Source organism: Engystomops pustulosus, chromosome 11 (genome assembly GCF_040894005.1).
Source record: "Engystomops pustulosus chromosome 11, aEngPut4.maternal, whole genome shotgun sequence".
In the NCBI taxonomy this organism is placed as follows: domain Eukaryota; kingdom Metazoa; phylum Chordata; class Amphibia; order Anura; family Leptodactylidae; genus Engystomops; species Engystomops pustulosus.
The window spans coordinates 22,094,146-22,113,887 of NC_092421.1; the positions used below are offsets into that span (position 1 = coordinate 22,094,146).

A 19,742-nucleotide genomic window follows, 5' to 3' on the forward strand; every position below is an offset into this window, starting at 1 on the left:
ATTTCACTCACACAGAGCTCAGCTCCACCCATTTCACTCACACAGAGCTCAGCTCCACCCATTTCACTCACACAGAGCTCAGCTCCACCCATTTCACTCACACAGAGCTCAGCTCCACCCATTTCACTCACACAGAGCTCAGCTCCACCCATTTCACTCACACAGAGCTCAGCTCCACCCATTTCACTCACACAGAGCTCAGCTCCACCCATTTCACTCACACAGAGCTCAGCTCCACCCATTTCACTCACACAGAGCTCCGCTCCACCCATTTCACTCACACAGAGCTCCGCTCCACCCATTTCACTCACACAGAGCTCCGCTCCACCCATTTCACTCACACAGAGCTCCGCTCCACCCATTTCACTCACACAGAGCTCAGCTCCACCCATTTCACTCACACAGAGCTCAGCTCCACCCATTTCACTCACACAGAGCTCAGCTCCACCCATTTCACTCACACAGAGCTCAGCTCCACCCATTTCACTCACACAGAGCTCAGCTCCACCCATTTCACTCACACAGAGCTCAGCTCCACCCATTTCACTCACACAGAGCTCAGCTCCACCCATTTCACTCACACAGAGCTCCGCTCCACCCATTTCACTCACACAGAGCTCCGCTCCACCCATTTCACTCACACAGAGCTCCGCTCCACCCATTTCACTCACACAGAGCTCCGCTCCACCCATTTCACTCACACAGAGCTCCGCTCCACCCATTTCACTCACACAGAGCTCCGCTCCACCCATTTCACTCACACAGAGCTCCGCTACACCCATTTCACTCACACAGAGCTCCGCTACACCCATTTCACTCACACAGAGCTCCGCTACACCCATTTCACTCACACAGAGCTCCGCTACACCCATTTCACTCACACAGAGCTCCGCTCCACCCATTTCACTCACACAGAGCTCCGCTACACCCATTTCACTCACACAGAGCTCCGCTACACCCATTTCACTCACACAGAGCTCCGCTACACCCATTTCACTCACACAGAGCTCCGCTCCACCCATTTCACTCACACAAAGCTCTGCTACACCCATTTCACTCACACAAAGCTCTGCTACACCCATTTCACTCACAAAAGCTCTGCTACACCCATTTCACTCACACAAAGCTCTGCTACACCCATTTCACTCACACAAAGCTCTGCCCCACCCATTTCACTCACACAAAGCTCTGCTACACCCATTTCACTCACACACAGCCAGCTACACCCATTTCACTCACACAAAGCTCTGCTACACCCATTTCACTCACACACCTCATGATACATTCACTCACACACACCTCACTTTATCTCTGGTCCTATCCTCTGTCTCCGTTCTGAGTTATTACTAAAAGCTTGAAAGGGTTTAAGAACCCTGCAGTGGTGCAGGAAGCATGTGATCAGTCATTACTCCCAGGTCCTGCAGGTAATACTGATGTCGGGATAGGCAATGAGAAGGAGAGAGCAGTGCAGAGGATGAACCCCCACAACTCAGAGGATGAGGAATCCCATTCTTGCTAAATGATGGAGCAACAGGTAGGGCATATGTCCTGCAGCTCCATTTAATAGTATGGGAGTGTCAGAAATTGCAGAGCACAGTCCTGAGATATATCAGCAATCTCATTGACAGTGAATGTGTGAGCTGAGCTCTACAAGAGTGGCAGGATGCATGCCCTACCCGTCACTTCTCTGGATTGCTGCGCGTCCACTCTTGTGATAAGTGGGGGTCATAGCAGTTGGGCGACACACTCGCTCCGTGCCCATGTTGAATTTGCCAAACCAAACCTTGAATCACTGAACTGAACTCAGAATTTCAGTTTTTCGGTGATTCTAGGTTATGTCTGGTATATCCCTCATATAGGCAATGCCTTTAATAGATACAAGATTTGAATATGTTTAATTTTCCGTAACTGATCAATATATAACTACATTTATATAAAACAAACTAAAGAGTAACGCTTAAAACATAGATCATCCACTGTTTTATACATCATACATAGTTTTAGCATGCACAAAGCAACCAAAATAGAGTGAACCACATCCAGTAGATATCGAATTAGCCAAACAGTGCAGCAGATCACATACCGAAAAATGCAATATAGAAAAACAAAAGGACGAATGATCACACCGTGAACAAACACGCACAAAGCTTTATGTAAAACTGAGCACTTGGTTAGTGAACACAAGAGGAGTTCTCTGAATTCATGCAGTTACAATATATCCATTCACATGGCTTTTACCTTCCTGGCTGTTAGGCGCAGGGGAAGCATTAAGACCATCAGCTACAGGAAGAGAGTCAAACAGGCAGAAGGAAATGAATTAACAGGCAAAACCAGTCATCATTGAATAATGTACAGAAAAATCTAAGAAATAAAGAGGTTACCAGCTACATACATAAAATGGAACAGAGGAAGAATCTGTGCAGGCCCAGTAGTGTTATAAGGATGAATCAATGCATTCAGTCATCGATGACTCCATACTCCAAGTATTAGATTTAGTAACAGTCATACACATTTATATCACAGGTTTTCATTAATTTGCCAGCTTGCAGGTATAGAGGCAATGGGGGAGATTATCAGAGGTGTCTAAAGGTAAAACTGTTCCAGTTGTCCATGGAAACCAATCAGAGATCAGCTGTAATTTTATAAACAGCGGTGGGAAAGTGAAAGCTGAGCACTGATTGGTTGTTCTGGGAAACTAGAACAGTTCTGCGCTCAGACGCTTCTAAGAAATCTGATCTGCAGTGGCAAGAAAAGAATATGTTCTAAAGTCACGTTAAGCAAAAAGTGTCTAGTAAATGGAGCCTGGACATTAGATGCGTTAATAGGACTTTCTAGAAGCAGAATTTTAGGTATTTTTGTGCACCTTGAGCATAAATCTCTTTATAGGATGCATTTTACACACATTGGGGCACATTTACTAATGGTCCACACACCGCATTTTTGTCAGGTCCCGACTATTTCCGATTTGCGCTGCATTTAACAGGGGTTTTTGGTGCACGCGATTGGATTTTGGCGCACAAGATCACTGACTTTCATGCAACATAAATTGGGGGCGTGGCCGTCAGACAACCCGACTGATTCGGACTAAGCGCAGTTTTTAAAGTTCAAATTGTGTCGCAAGACAATGCACTCACATACACCGGGAAGAAGAAGGTCAACTCTGGCGGACCTGAGCGGGGAGCGACATATGCAGGATATCGGGCGCATGATCTTAGTGAATCGCGACGGACTTCATCCTCGTCGGACAACGCACCTCGGGGATCGCGACAGGACCGGGTAAGTAAATGTGCCCCAATATATTAGAGCAGGCTATACGTTACAAAGCAAACCACATGAGTCATATATACATGCAAGCATATTATGTCTATTGTAATTGTTAGGGATGAAACTTCCTAGAAAGCAAAATAGACGGAAAGGTTTCTAAATTTCATGCTGGACCAGTGTAGACCGTGTATAAGTACCTAGCAAAATTTTAATGGTCTCTCTCATAAAACGGAATCTAACCAAGCACAAGAACAGTAATGCTTACCATCCGAAAGAGATTCGTAGTCATAATCATAGTCATCTTCGTCGTCATCTTCTTCTTCATTGTTGGCATTGGTATTTACCATGTGGTTACCATTGCTGGCGTGGGCTTGCATGCTGGCAAGCTGATGTGCCTAAGAATGAACAGAGACTCATCCATATCTGTGTGATAAGACAAATACTGGACAGCCAGGGCCGGATTAAAGTATGTGGAGGCCCCTGGGGGAAAATCTGGTGAGGGCCCCCTTATGAGTAAAGTGGTGGGAGCTCCAAGGCACGTGCCCCTGGAGCCCTCCCTATATTCTTGCCCTGTGTATAGCTATATAAAATGCAAAATAGCTCATCTCAGAATGTTCTTTAGCAATGTAAACATCAGAGAGTTCATGTAGGTAAATGCCATTCTTAACCAAATCCTTGTATTATAAGCAACATAAATCGTGGTGGGAATACTTGACATAACTATCCGGCATCATGTTATAAATATACCATATAGTCAAAAGAGAACAAGTCATCCGGTCCATGCTGTAATAACATAGGAAAGACAAGCCACCTCTTGAGATTTTATTTTACTCTGTCCCTATTGAAAAGACATGCACACTTGGCCCAGATGAGCATGCATGTGTATGGTGGGGTCAGGATAGGTCTCTATTGTGTAAGGTTAGCCTTAGCGTCTTTCATAAATCTCCTGGACTGCAGGATCTTTGCTCTACACATAACCACAATATGACATACATACTGACCTTCTGTTTTAAAATATCCACGGGTGTCTGATGGGCTTTAAGTTTCTTGTTTTTCAACAGCACTTTTCTCCTTAGTTGCCATGGAGAAGGTAGCATTGGATCATCCGAAAAATCACTCTCAAAAAGGAACTTGGTCACCAGTTTTTCTCCGAATACGGTCTAAAATAGATACATCACAAGTGAAAACAGTGAACCATAAACCATGGGAATTAGAAAAATCAAATGTCCCTGTACCTTAAAAATGTCGGCCATCTTGCGTTGTTGGGGTAAGGAACAGTGATTCTCTATGGACAGTATAATTGGCATATCAGAGTTGATGAATGCATTGCGATCGATGGCCTCAATAACATCCTGTTAAAGAGTATAAAAAAAAATTAAAATATAAATATTGGTCCTCACGATCTGTATATCATCATCTTCTCGTCTCCCGTTTCCTGCCTTCCTATTTTATTTATATTGGAATTGAAACCTATATATAACCTAAGAGCTTTAATGCAAAGAGGTGCAACACATTTGTGTATAGAACTTTAAACAGCTGAAGTATGGACTGGGTCATGTGGGAATAATTGTGGCCTAGAGAGGTGCAAATGTCTCAAATATTCCATTTCACATTTATTTGATTCATGTCCAAATAGAATTGGTCTGACATTGAAGGTTGCAAAAGCCCTATCTGGCATCCTTAAAGGACATCTACTCCAGTAGATGTGTTCTAATAAGAAGTTCCTGAGGACCTCAGGAACTTCTTATTAGGACACATCTACCATCATTAAACTGAGGGTAGATGTCCTTTAAGCTCTTTCCGGAATGGCCTGCTGCCTTGCCCCAGTCACGGTAAAATTTCTACCAAGATCAGGCGGTTCTCAAAAAGTAGCTGCCTTCACAGATCTTGGTCTTCTTGATGGTGGAGAATCAGAGTTGCAGTTCCCAGTCCACAAAGAGGCTCCATTCATGGATATATTGAGGAACAGAATGACCCAGTCCGACCTGCTCTCCATAGGTTTCCAGAAAGGAGGCTAATTCCAAGGTGGAAATTCCACAACCATGAGTTGAATCTCCAGGAAATGTGGATTGGTGCTGAAATTAATATCAAATCCCACTTCTTCCAATTCAATTTATTTATCTCTACATCAACTACAACCTGGAATGTATTTCACCATCACTAAAAGACAAAACTTGCTTCTTGCACTTGTAGGATTCACCAGACCAAACCTAGAATCATCTACCTAAACTCTGTTTAGTTCAGTGAATCATGGTTCAGTCCGGTAAATTCTAGAATCTGGCCAGGGGCTTAAAGCCACGATTTCACAGAATATACAGTGTTTGGCATCTGTGTCTCTATTGCTTCTATTGGTACAAGCAATAAATCACAACACAAATCCATGTTTAGCTCCCAATCGGGTAAGCAGAAATAACAATTGTAAGCTGAAAATGTGTCATCTTACCTTAAAGGGGATTTTAGTGGTGAGCGTGTGGCCATGATAAATAATAGGCATGCCATCATCTCCATCCCAGCAATCTAATTCCACACTTCTGCAGCCTTGTAATAGAACCTAAAAGAATCGCAGTGACTAGGTCAGAAACATCATAGTCATGTAGCTTTTTTATTAGCTGAACAGGTTTCATTATCCTTTTCAGCTCTAAAAACTACAGCATATCCCGCAGTGTTACACTGCTAGTGTTATTGGAAACCTCCGATAACGCTAACAAACACCGCAGCACTGTACAATTGAAAACGCCAGACCGTACTATAAGCGGTCAGGCGTATTCATGAGGGGGCGGACCGAGGTGCTGCCTCACCCCTGGACCGCCCTCCTACTCCATAAGCAGGCGGTGACTGCCGAGCATCACACGGCAGTCACCGCCCCTAATCCCGCCTCCTCATGAATACACCCGACAGCTTACAGCACGGTCCGGCGTTTTCAATTGTACAGCGCTGCAGTGTTTGTTAGCGTTATCGGAGGTTTTTAGAGGTGACAGGTCCTCTTTAAAATGAACAGTTTTCTAGGCATGTAACAGTGATGCATCCTATGTGAATCTTTCAATTAATAGGTCATGTAATCAGCCTTGAATGAGCAAATATCTGCCTTGCACAAAAATGAATCCTAATGCCATTTAATCCTATTCTCCTAAATACTTCATCACCAATGTAAAAATAAGATCCAGCTGCGATATGGTGGGACATGTATTGTAGATGACAATTTCTAGTTTCTTAACATTTCTAAAGGAATTCCTGTATAATATCAAACACTGATAATAAAAAAAACACAGCTCAATGTTATTTTGGTGACTGAACACAGGAAACAATTCCAAGACCATTATACTTTGTGGAAATTTGCATCTTGCTGTCTAGACAGATTTGGTTCTCACAGGGTAGAATATTTCTATTCTTTTGTTCCCCAGGGAAGGATAAAGCTCTGTCCAAACCATTAGTATATAAAAGTGTTATATAGATGCAGGCGGTCCCCTACTTAGGAACACCCGACTTACAGACAACCCATAGTTACAGACAGACCCCTCTGACCTCTGGTGAAGCTCACTGGATGCTTTAGTATAGTCCCAGACTGCAATGATCAGCTGTAAGGTGTCTGTAATGAAGCTTTATTGATAATCCTTGGTCCCATTACAGCAAAAAATGTTTAAACTCCAATTGTCACTGGGGCCAAAATTTTTTTTGTCTAGATCTACAATTATAAAATATACAGTTTCGACTTACATACAAATTCAACTTAAGAACAAACCTCTGGACCCTATCTTGTACGTAACCCGGGGACTGCCTGTATATCATTTTTAAAGGGAACCTGTCATCAAAAATTAGTCTAAAAAACCACTAGCAGTATGTTGTCAAGCAGCTGAGCAGCTTCTAGGTGATGTTTCTTTCATGGCCTAGTGCGGTGACATCATCCAGAAAATCAACTTTTCCCTGCATTTAACCCTGTAACAGAAAATAGCGCCCAAAGTCGAAAATGGCACTTTTTTGCCATTTTAAAAAAATATAAAAAATTCTATAAAAAGTGATCAAAAGGTCGTACAGTCCTACAAAAGATTACATCGTAAACGTCATCGACACCTCCCAATGCTCTGTATACCAAAGTATTAAAAAGTTATTAGCGCCAGAAGAATCCCAAAAAAAAATTTTGTACAGGAGGTTTACATTTTTGGAAATATAATTTGGTATCCCCGTATTCGTACTGACCCAAAGAATAAAGTAAATATGTCATTTGGGGCGTACAGTTAAATCTGTAAAATCCAAGCCCACAAGAATATGGCACAAATGCGGTTTTTCACCAATTTCCCTTAATTTGGAATTTTTTTCCCGCTTCCCAGTACATGGCATGGAATATTAAAATACCACCATTTTGAAGTGTAATTTGTTACGCAAAAAATAAGCCGCAATACAGCTCTGTACATGGAATAATAAAAAAAGTTTTTGAAGGTGGGGAGGGAAAAATGAAAACGCAAAAAACGAAAAAGGGCATCGGCGGGAAGGGGTTGACATAGTTTCCATTACCAGGATTTATAAGGATGCTCAGAATGTTATTTTCTGCCAATTTTTTTTTTAAAAAGCTACTTCATTGTAAACCGCAGCTTAAAAGTACTGCAAAGATCCAGTGTGAATACTTAAAGAGTATAGGAAATCCTTGCCGGATTGTATAATCTTGTTTGTAACCCCACATCTTAAAAAGACAGGAACAGGGTGATATAAAATACGTTCCTTTAGAGTAAACACTAGCACTAAATATACTACAGCACTAGCAGGTATATATACTGGCGCGGATACAATACAAACATGAATATTTTCCAGCTCTCCTACCTGGCTGTAAAGTTCCACAGAGGATTCACCTTTTAGCTGGTGACCAGTAAGGTAAGTATTATGAGAAGATTCAATGAAGTAATATGACAGAGGAAAGTGCATGTCATCCGCATTCATCTGTGACTCATCGTTCCTGGACGCAAAGTTGTCTTTATCCATCAGATACCTAAAATATACAGGGATATCAACTTACCACAACTGACTGTGACCAAGATGTAAAACATACACCAGCTATGGAATGATCCAATGGTGTGAGAAGATACTCACATAAATGAAACTAAACCTTTGACAACATTTTTAAGGTTAATAGTGCAGATGACAATGGAGAAATAAGATTCTATGTCTCCATTTTCCTCTGCCTTTCTTCTATATTTAAAGGGAACCCGTCAGCAGAAATTGACTTAATCAACCATTACAGTATGTTGTCAAGCAGCTAACACCTTCCAGATCATGTTTCTTCATGGCCCAGTGTGGTGGCATCATCCAGAACATCATCTTTGAAGTGAGATGTAAACTGGTCAAGGAGGCGGGAATTTTAACACTGAAGTCAAGTTCTCTCTTCCTCATAAAGCCCCCTTAATTTTAATTGATGGTCCTGAATCCAGAGACATCACTACCCAGATCTCCTGAAGTCTGGAGGAGGAGACATTCACAGCTGCCCACCTTGATTTCAACGTTAAACTCTCTGCCTCCTTGACTTTATACAACCAATTAACATCTCACTTCAAAGTTTCTGATGACAGGTTCCCTTTAAGCAATTTGTGTAAATCAGCTTCCTGCCCTGTATCCACTGACAGCTCACAGATAAAGGAACCTGAAGTGACTTAACTCTTTACAGACAGTCCCTGAAATGTCTAATCTCTTCAGGGAGCTGAATCATTAAAGGTATTCCCATGAAGACAAGAATCTTAAATGTACTCAGGATAACAAAATAACACACATTCTCTAATTCACTGTTATTAAAAAAGTTTTTACAGCATTTCACAGATATAATTCCAACTTGTCTCTATCAGTCCTTGTGTAAACAATTGTGGTTAACTTGGGATCCGAACGCAAATCTTCTGATTTTTATAGTCGGACAGATTCTTCTCAAGATATTGCTTCTCCTGTCTGCTTGATGCAGTGTGATCTTTGCCCCTCCCCACACAGACACTTCCTGCCAGCAAGCAGCAGTGGGAGGAGACCTACTCTACAACATACAGGCAAGATAAGGTCTTTATTGCAGGGAAGGGAGGCACTCTGTGTGTGTTATGGCTCTGAGGTAGCAGAGCTAAAGTGTGTCATTGTGTGTTATATGCTCATGGATCTCCTGATCTCTGATCCGTCATATCTCTCTTTTTCTAGAAGACAGATAATAGTAGAATGTTCAGAAGCTAAATAAAGGTGTAGATAAACCTGTACCCTGATAATCTAAGCACTTTGTTAGCACACATCATCTCACAGCACTGGAGGCATCATAAAGTGTCTGGTTCGAAAGTCCTTGTTTTACACTAACCATCACTGACATTAACAAAACTGAGTAAGATGTTAAAAACAATGTTTAACTTTATTGTGTAAACATTCCTAGGGGATTCAAATTTGAGAAAGAGCAGAAAAAAGCAGCTTTTTTGATTTATCACCTGCATCATCAATTTCTTTAAAAAATGGTTTCAAAGGTTTAGTTACTTTTTGAAACTAAAGAAAAAACTGATTTGAGCTAAATTAAAACTTAACTAAATCACAATAGATACCTTGCAAAGCCTTCAAAAGACATGAGTCCTTGCTGTCGCATGCTAATGCTTGGCTCAAATTTCTTTGAATAAAAAGAAATACATGTAGAATTATTCCATTTGTACATAAATCATCATGTATTAGATAAATGATCAATGACAAGGTTTACATAAATATTGTGTTTTCCACAAAAAATCCAATATGTGAAAGATAACATGACAAGTTCTGTAGCGATTAATAGAATTGGATATGTAATATATGATTTGTACCATAAAAAAAAAAATCTAACCTGTATAATGCTGAGGACTTCATCATAATTGTAGTGTTCGCCTTGACAATTGACCAAGAAGTCATTAAACTGCAGTATTCCCATCCCAAAAATTCCAAGGGAAGTGCTTTCCACTCCAGTGCCATTGGTTACGATGCTGGCAGCAGCAATAGCGTCGGAAATCTGCCTTTGATTCTCAGATAGATGTTGCCTACTCCGAATGAATAAAGCCAAGTCTGATACATTCCTGGTCAATAAATCTGAGGGGTGAAAGAATAAAATATACATTTTGAGATTTACTATGGATCATCCCATCAATACTGTGCAGGACTCCACTTTCCATTGGACCTGAATTGCTAACAAAGGGTGGTGGGAGACTCTCAAGAAACTTATAGTGAGGCATCAAGGAAAAAAACCCCCCCACAAAAACAGGACCTTCTTCTACATCTAGCTGCATTATGGTCCATTTTGAGATTTACTATAAATCTTCTGTATCATACTGGTGTAATGTAGTACTAGATGTGCACTAGAATTGCAAAGGTTTTCTAAGGTTTTAAGACCTTTGTGGTACTCTTGGAGTTACCATTTTGTATCATAGTATCATAGTATAGTATCATAGTATATCATAGTATATAAGGCTGGAAGAAGACGCAAGTCCATCAAGTCCAACCTTTAAGATTTAAATGTTTTATCCCCATAACCCGTGATATTTTTTCTCTCCAGAAAGTCGTCCAGGCCTCTCTTGAACATGTACATAGAGTCCGCCATAACAACCTCCTGCGGCAGAGAGTTCCATAGTCTCACTGCTCTTACAGTAAAGAATAGAGATGAGCGAACATGCTCGTCCGAGCTTGATGCTCGGTCGAGCATTAGGGTACTCGAAACTGCTCGTTGCTCGGACGAATACTTCGCCCGCTCGAGAAAATGGCAGCTCCCGCCGTTTTGCTTTTTGGCGGCCAGAAACAGAGCCAATCACAAGCCAGGAGACTCTGCACTCCACCCAGCATGACGTGGTACCCTTACACGTCGATAGCAGTGGTTGGCTGGCCAGATCAGGTGACCCTGGGATAGACTAGCCGCTGCCCGCGCTGCTCGGATCATTCTGTCTCTGGATGCCGCTAGGGAGAGAGCTGCTGCTGGTCAGGGAAAGCGTTAGGGTGTTCTATTAGCTTACTGTTAGGTAGGAGTGATTCTCAAAGAACCCAACAGCCCTTCTTAGGGCTACAATAACGTTCTACTTTTTTTATTTTAATTTGCATCTAGTACCATTTTGTGAGGAATTAGCAGGGGGACTTGCTACCGTTGTGTTTAGCTCTTAGTGGCACACATATCCATAGCAAAGACCGAAGTGGGAAAATTCAGTAGGGGTTGGATTTCAATTAGGCACTAACTCAGTGTCATCTCATCTGGCATAGTAGTGTGCTTTGATACTTGGCTAGAAAATAGCCATAGGAGAATACAAAGAGCTTACTTACGCGTACAGTAGCGTTCTATATATTTGATTTCTGGTTGATCTGCTGGTGGCTGTACTTTCTGCAGTGCATGTACTAGCCAATTCTGAGCAATTTGTAGTGAGACTTGCGACCGCTGTGTTCTGCGCTTAGTGACGCACATATCCATAGCAAAGACCGAAGTGGGAAAATTTAGTAGGGGTTGGATTTCAATTAGGCACTAACTCAGTGTCATCTCATCTGGCATAGTAGTGTGCTTTGATACTTGGCTAGAAAATAGCCATAGGAGAATACAAAGAGCTTACTTACGCGTACAGTAGCGTTCTATATATTTGATTTCTGGTTGATCTGCTGGTGGCTGTACTTTCTGCAGTGCATGTACTTGCCAATTCTGAGCAATTTGTAGTGAGACTTGCGACCGCTGTGTTCTGCGCTTAGTGACGCACATATCCATAGCAAAGACCGAAGTGGGAAAATTTAGTAGGGGTTGGATTTCAATTAGGCACTAACTCAGTGTCATCTCATCTGGCATAGTAGTGTGCTTTGATACTTGGCTAGAAAATAGCCATAGGAGAATACAAAGAGCTTACTTACGCGTACAGTAGCGTTCTATATATTTGATTTCTGGTTGATCTGCTGGTGGCTGTACTTTCTGCAGTGCATGTACTAGCCAATTCTGAGCAATTTGTAGTGAGACTTGCGACCGCTGTGTTCTGCGCTTAGTGACGCACATATCCATAGCAAAGACCGAAGTGGGAAAATTTAGTAGGGGTTGGATTTCAATTAGGCACTAACTCAGTGTCATCTCATCTGGCATAGTAGTGTGCTTTGATACTTGGCTAGAAAATAGCCATAGGAGAATACAAAGAGCTTACTTACGCCTACAGTAGCGTTCTATATATTTGATTTCTGGTTGATCTGCTGGTGGCTGTACTTTCTGCAGTGCATGTACTAGCCAATTCTGAGCAATTTGTAGTGAGACTTGCGACCGCTGTGTTCTGCGCTTAGTGACGCACATATCCATAGCAAAGACCGAAGTGGGAAAATTTAGTAGGGGTTGGATTTCAATTAGGCACTAACTCAGTGTCATCTCATCTGGCATAGTAGTGTGCTTTGATACTTGGCTAGAAAATAGCCATAGGAGAATACAAAGAGCTTACTTACGCGTACAGTAGCGTTCTATATATTTGATTTCTGGTTGATCTGCTGGTGGCTGTACTTTCTGCAGTGCATGTACTTGCCAATTCTGAGCAATTTGTAGTGAGACTTGCGACCGCTGTGTTCTGCGCTTAGTGACGCACATATCCATAGCAAAGACCGAAGTGGGAAAATTTAGTAGGGGTTGGATTTCAATTAGGCACTAACTCAGTGTCATCTCATCTGGCATAGTAGTGTGCTTTGATACTTGGCTAGAAAATAGCCATAGGAGAATACAAAGAGCTTACTTACGCGTACAGTAGCGTTCTATATATTTGATTTCTGGTTGATCTGCTGGTGGCTGTACTTTCTGCAGTGCATGTACTAGCCAATTCTGAGCAATTTGTAGTGAGACTTGCGACCGCTGTGTTCTGCGCTTAGTGACGCACATATCCATAGCAAAGACCGAAGTGGGAAAATTTAGTAGGGGTTGGATTTCAATTAGGCACTAACTCAGTGTCATCTCATCTGGCATAGTAGTGTGCTTTGATACTTGGCTAGAAAATAGCCATAGGAGAATACAAAGAGCTTACTTACGCCTACAGTAGCGTTCTATATATTTGATTTCTGGTTGATCTGCTGGTGGCTGTACTTTCTGCAGTGCATGTACTAGCCAATTCTGAGCAATTTGTAGTGAGACTTGCGACCGCTGTGTTCTGCGCTTAGTGACGCACATATCCATAGCAAAGACCGAAGTGGGAAAATTTAGTAGGGGTTGGATTTCAATTAGGCACTAACTCCGTGTCATCTCATCTGGCATAGTAGTGTGCTTTGATACTTGGCTAGAAAATAGCCATAGGAGAATACAAAGAGCTTACTTACGCGTACAGTAGCGTTCTATATATTTGATTTCTGGTTGATCTGCTGGTGGCTGTACTTTCTGCAGTGCATGTACTAGCCAATTCTGAGCAATTTGTAGTGAGACTTGCGACCGCTGTGTTCTGCGCTTAGTGACGCACATATCCATAGCAAAGACCGAAGTGGGAAAATTTAGTAGGGGTTGGATTTCAATTAGGCACTAACTCCGTGTCATCTCATCTGGCATAGTAGTGTGCTTTGATACTTGGCTAGAAAATAGCCATAGCAATAGGATAGCATTGTTTGGTTTTAAAAACTCAAAAAAAAAAAAAAAAAAAAAAAAAAACACACAAAAAAAAACAAAAAACACAAAAAAAAACAAAAAAAAGTAAAAAAAAAAATAAAGTTATAACTCTCATTTTAAAAATGTTTAACCCGAGGGCTAGGGGTAGAGGACGAGGGCGGGGACGTGGGCGTCCAACTACTGCAGGGGTCAGAGGCCGTGGTCCTGGGCGGGGTGAGACACCACCTGCTGATGAGGGAGCAGGGGAACGCCGCAGAGCTACACTCCCTAGGTTCATGTCTGAAGTTACTGGGACTCGTGGTAGAGCACTGTTGAGGCCAGAACAGTGCGAACAGGTGATGTCGTGGATTGCTGACAATGCTTCGAGCAATTTGTCCACCACCAGTCAGTCTTCCACGCAGTCCACCCATGTCACCGAAATCGCCACTCCTCCAGCTCCTGCACCTCAGCCTCCTCCCCCCCAGTCTGCCCCCTCCCAGGAAAATTTGCCATTTGAACCGGCATACTCTGAGGAACTGTTTTCTGGACCCTTCCCACAGTCACAAACCACTTGTCCGGTTGCTGCTGAGCAATTTTCCGATGCCCAGGTTTTCCACCAGTCACAGTCTGTGGGTGATGATGACCTTCTTGACGTAGTGGAAGCGTGTAAAGAGGTGTCCGACGATGAGGAGACACGGTTGTCAGACAGTGGGGAAGTTGTTGTCAGGGCAGGAAGTCCGAGGGGGGAGCAGACTGAGGGATCGGAGGATGATGAGGTGACAGACCCAAGCTGGGTTGAGAGGCCGGGTGAACACAGTGCTTCTGAGACGGAGGAGAGTCCTCGACCAGAACAGGTTGGAAGAGGCAGTGGTGGGGCCAGACGGAGAGGCAGGGCCAGAGCTGGTGCATCAGCGCCAAATGTGTCAACTAGTGAAGCTCCCGTGGCGAGGGCTCTTGCGGCGAGGGCTAGATCTTCAGAAGTCTGGAGGTTCTTTAAGGAAACACCGGATGACCGACGGACTGTGGTGTGCAACATTTGCCAAACCAGGCTCAGCAGGGGTTCCACCACTACTAGCTTAACTACCACCAGTATGCGCAGGCATATGAATGCTAAGCACCCCACTCAGTGGCAACAAGCCCGTTCACCTCCGGCCGTGCACACCACTGCTCCTTCCCCTGTGTCAGCTGATAGTCAGCCCCCTGCCCAGGACCCTGCCACAAAAACCCCATCGTCGCCTCCACGATCCTCCACAGCATCCACCAGTGTTCAGCTCTCCATACCCCAGACGCTGGAGCGGAAACGCAAATATAGTGCAACCCACCCGCACGCCCAAGCCCTTAATGTGCACATCTCCAGATTGCTTAGCCTGGAGATGCTGCCCTATAGGCTAGTAGAGACCGAGGCCTTTCGCAACCTCATGGCGGCGGCCGCCCCTCGGTATTCGGTCCCCAGCCGCCACTACTTTTCCCGATGTGCCGTCCCAGCCCTGCACCAGCACGTGTCAGACAACATCATCCGTGCCCTGACCAACGCCGTTTCTGACAAGGTCCACCTGACCACGGACACGTGGACGAGTGCTGCCGGGCAGGGCCACTATATATCGCTGACGGCACATTGGGTTAACTTGGTGGAGGCTGGGACCGAGTCTGACCCTGGGGCTGCTCATATACTGCCGACGCCGAGGATTGCGGGGCCTACCTCGGTCCAGGTGTTTCAGGCCTACTATGCCTCCTCCTCCTCCCACCCCTCCTCCGAACTACCATCCGTGGGCACGGCGCCATCAGTCGGTAGCTCTAGGCACAGCAGCAGTGCCGTCGCTAAGCGACAGCAGGCGGTGCTCAAACTGCTGAGCCTAGGCGACAAAAGGCACACCGCCCAAGAGCTATTACAGGGCATCACGGCGCAGACTGATCTGTGGCTGGCACCGCTGAACCTCAAGCCGGGAATGGTTGTGTGTGACAACGGCCGTAACCTGGTGGCGGCTCTGCAACTCGGCAGACTGACACATGTGCCATGCCTGGCCCATGTGTTAAATCTGATAGTTCAGCGTTTCCTCAAGACATACCCCAATCTGTCTGATTTGCTCACGAAGGTGCGCCGCATCTGTGCGCATTTCAGGAAGTCCAGCCCAGATGCTGCCACACTCAGGGCAGCGCAGCGCCGCCTCCAACTGCCCGCTCACCGACTGTTGTGCGACGTGCCCACGAGGTGGAATTCAACACTGACCATGTTATCCAGAGTTTACCAGCAGCGCAGAGCGATTGTAGACTGCCAGATGTCAACTTCCACCAGAACTGGTAGTCAGGTCAGTCAGCTTCCTCAAGTCTACAATGAGGAGTGGACGTGGATGTCTGATATCTGTCAGGTGCTGAGTAACTTTGAGGAGTCAACACAGATGGTCAGTGGCGATGCCGCCATCATCAGCCTCACCATCCCGCTGCTTGGCCTGTTGAAAAACTCTCTGGTCAGCATGAAGTCGGAAGCTTTGCGCTCGTCACAAGAGATAGGGGAAGAATATTCCCTTGTTGATAGCCAAAGCACCCTTATTCTGTTTCTCAGCGCATATCGGAGGAGGTGGAGGTGGAGGAGGATGAGGAGGAAGAGGAGGAGAATGTTGGCGAGACACAAGAGGGGACCATTGTTGAGTCCTTCACTGTTCAGCGTGTATGGGCAGAAGAAGAGGAGTTGGAGGAGTTGGAGGAGGAGGAAATGGACAGTCAGGCCAGTGAGGGGAGTGAATTCTTACGCGTTGGTACTCTGGCGCATATGGCAGATTTCATGCTAGGCTGCCTATCCCGTGACCCTCGCGTTCAAAGAATTTATTCCAGCACCGATTACTGGGTGTTCACTCTCCTGGACCCACGGTACAAGCAAAATCTTCCCACTCTCATCCCTGCAGAGGAAAGGAGTGTGAGAATGCATGAATACCAGCAGGCCCTGGTGCACAAGCTGAAACAGTATTTCCCTTCTGACAGCGCTAGCGGCAGAGTGCGTAGTTCTGCGGGACAAGTAGCGAGGGAGAGTAGGCGAGCAGGCAGCTTGTCCAGCACTGGCAAGGGTACACTTTACAAGGCTTTTGCCAGCTTTATGTCACCCCAGCAAGACACTGTCACCTGTCCCCAGTCTCGGCAGAGTAGGGCTGATCTTTACAGAAAGATGGTGAGGGAGTACGTAGCTGACCATACCATCGTCCTAAATGATCACACAGCTCCCTACAACTACTGGGTTTCAAAGCTGGACATGTGGCACGAACTGGCGCTGTACGCCTTGGAGGTTCTTGCCTGCCCTGCCGCTAGCGTCTTGTCCGAGCGGGTTTTCAGTGCAGCTGGTGGCATCATCACAGATAAGCGTACACGCCTGTCGACTGACAGCGCTGACAGGCTGACGCTTATTAAAATGAATAAAGGCTGGATTTCTCAGAATTTCCAATCTCCACCAGGTGAAGGAAGCTCAACCTGAATAATTGATCCACTCCTCCTCCTCCTCCTCATTTTCCTCCTTCTCCTCCTCTTTGTACAGTAAAGCAGAGGAAAATGGCTATTTTTTGACAGGGCCCACTGGCTCTTGCTATAGTACTTCATGCATTTAATTTTTCTGGAGGGCCACCTACCCGGTCCTCTGTTTGAAACAATTTTTGTGAGTGCCACATACAGGCACTCAATCTATTCCATTTTACTGGAGGGCCACCTACCTGCTCCTCTGGTTTGAAAAATGTTTGGGACTGCCACATACAGGCACTCAATCTATTCCATTTTACTGCAGGGCCAACTAACTGCTCCTCTGGTTTGAAACATTTTTGGGACTGCCACATACAGGCACTCAATCTATTCCATTTTACTGGAGGGCCACCTACCTGCTCCTCTGGTTTGAAAAATTTTTGGGACTGCCACATACAGGCACTCAATCTATTCCATTTTACTGGAGGGCCACCTACCTGCTCCTCTGGTTTGAAACATTTTTGGGACTGCCACATACAGGCACTCAATCTATTCCATTTTACTGCAGGGCCACCTACCTGCTCCTCTGATTTGAAAAATGTTTGGGACTGCCACATACAGGCACTCAATCTATTCCATTTTACTGGAGGGCCACCTACCTGCTCCTCTGGTTTGAAAAATGTTTGGGACTGCCACATACAGGCACTCAATCTATTCCATTTTACTGCAGGGCCACCTACCTGCTCCTCTGGTTTGAAACATTTTTGGGACTGCCACATACAGGCACTCAATCTATTCCATTTTACTGGGGGGCCACCTACCTGCTCCTCTGGTTTGAAAAATTTTTGGGACTGCCACATACAGGCACTCAATCTATTCCATTTTACTGGAGGGCCACCTACCTGCTCCTCTGGTTTGAAACATTTTTGGGACTGCCACATACAGGCACTCAATCTATTCCATTTTACTGCAGGGCCACCTACCTGCTCCTCTGGTTTGAAAAATGTTTGGGACTGCCACATACAGGCACTCAATCTATTCCATTTTACTGGAGGGCCACCTACCTGCTCCTCTGGTTTGAAAAATGTTTGGGACTGCCACATACAGGCACTCAATCTATTCCATTTTACTGCAGGGCCACCTACCTGCTCCTCTGGTTTGAAACATTTTTGGGACTGCCACATACAGGCACTCAATCTATTCCATTTTACTGGAGGGCCACCTACCTGCTCCTCTGGTTTGAAAAATGTTTGGGACTGCCACATACAGGCACTCAATCTATTCCATTTTACTGCAGGGCCACCTACCTGCTCCTCTGGTTTGAAACATTTTTGGGACTGCCACATACAGGCACTCAATCTATTCCATTTTACTGGAGGGCCACCTACCTGCTCCTCTGGTTTGAAAAATGTTTGGGACTGCCACATACAGGCACTCAATCTATTCCATTTTACTGCAGGGCCACCTACCTGCTCCTCTGGTTTGAAACATTTTTGGGACTGCCACATACAGGCACTCAATCTATTCCATTTTACTGGAGGGCCACCTACCTGCTCCTCTGGTTTGAAAAATTTTTGGGACTGCCACATACAGGCACTCAATCTATTCCATTTTACTGGAGGGCCACTTACCTGCTCCTCTGGTTTGAAACATTTTTGGGACTGCCACATACAGGCACTCAATCTATTCCATTTTACTGCAGGGCCACCTACCTGCTCCTCTGGTTTGAAAAATGTTTGGGACTGCCACATACAGGCACTCAATCTATTCCATTTTACTGGAGGGCCACCTACCTGCTCCTCTGGTTTGAAAAATGTTTGGGACTGCCACATACAGGCACTCAATCTATTCCATTTTACTGCAGGGCCACCTACCTGCTCCTCTGGTTTGAAACATTTTTGGGACTGCCACATACAGGCACTCAATCTATTCCATTTTACTGGAGGGCCACCTACCTGCTCCTCTGGTTTGAAAAATGTTTGGGACTGCCACATACAGGCACTATCCAAATTAAATTGTCTCCATAGCAGCCTCCACACGTTGTCTCCATTGCTACCTCCAAAAGTCGTCCATATAGCTGCCTCCATACATCGTCCCTTTATCAAACGAGGTGTGTCAGGCAGAAATTTGGGTTGTTTTCATGGATTCCACATCAAAGTTGTTAACTTTGTCGCCACCCTGCTGTGTTATCCACAAAATATACTGGCAAACTTTTACCATTTAGGGATATTATTTCAGCGCTTCTTGCGCAGCTGTTTACATTCCCCTCACCCGCCATATCCTAAACTTATAAGAACGCTACTACACTTGATCTTATACAAAAGGTTCTTAGAAGTGCTGTTTGGGGAGTAGCCTATAGACAGGGGCTTGGATTGGCGAAAGCTCGCCTGGCAGCGGAGCGCCAGCTCCATGCCAAGATCCAACTAACATAGTTTTAACTGCAGCACCTTTAATCTACTACTAGTTCACTGCCTCCATACATGGTCCCCTTATCAAACGAGCTGTGTCAGGCAGAATTTTG

General features: G+C 44.7%; 1 protein-coding gene across 7 annotated transcripts in view; it reads right to left on the minus strand.

Annotated features, from left to right (window-relative positions):
* PLCE1 (phospholipase C epsilon 1) overlaps positions 1–19,742 on the minus strand; it is a 200,452-nt gene that overhangs the window by 27,405 nt on the left and 153,305 nt on the right. For 5 of the 7 annotated variants that reach the window (XM_072129841.1, XM_072129840.1, XM_072129839.1 and 2 more), the window contains 8 exons: positions 10,076–10,314; positions 9,807–9,868; positions 8,077–8,242; positions 5,708–5,815; positions 4,500–4,616; positions 4,266–4,424; positions 3,530–3,659; positions 2,239–2,280 (listed from right to left, as the gene is read on the minus strand). In XM_072129841.1, the coding sequence (XP_071985942.1) occupies positions 2,239–2,280; positions 3,530–3,659; positions 4,266–4,424; positions 4,500–4,616; positions 5,708–5,815; positions 8,077–8,242; positions 9,807–9,868; positions 10,076–10,314 (1,023 nt within the window). The remainder of the gene's footprint in view (positions 1–2,238; positions 2,281–3,529; positions 3,660–4,265; positions 4,425–4,499; positions 4,617–5,707; positions 5,816–8,076; positions 8,243–9,806; positions 9,869–10,075; positions 10,315–19,742) is intronic. The other 2 variants (XM_072129842.1, XM_072129844.1) reach the window with 1 other exon arrangement.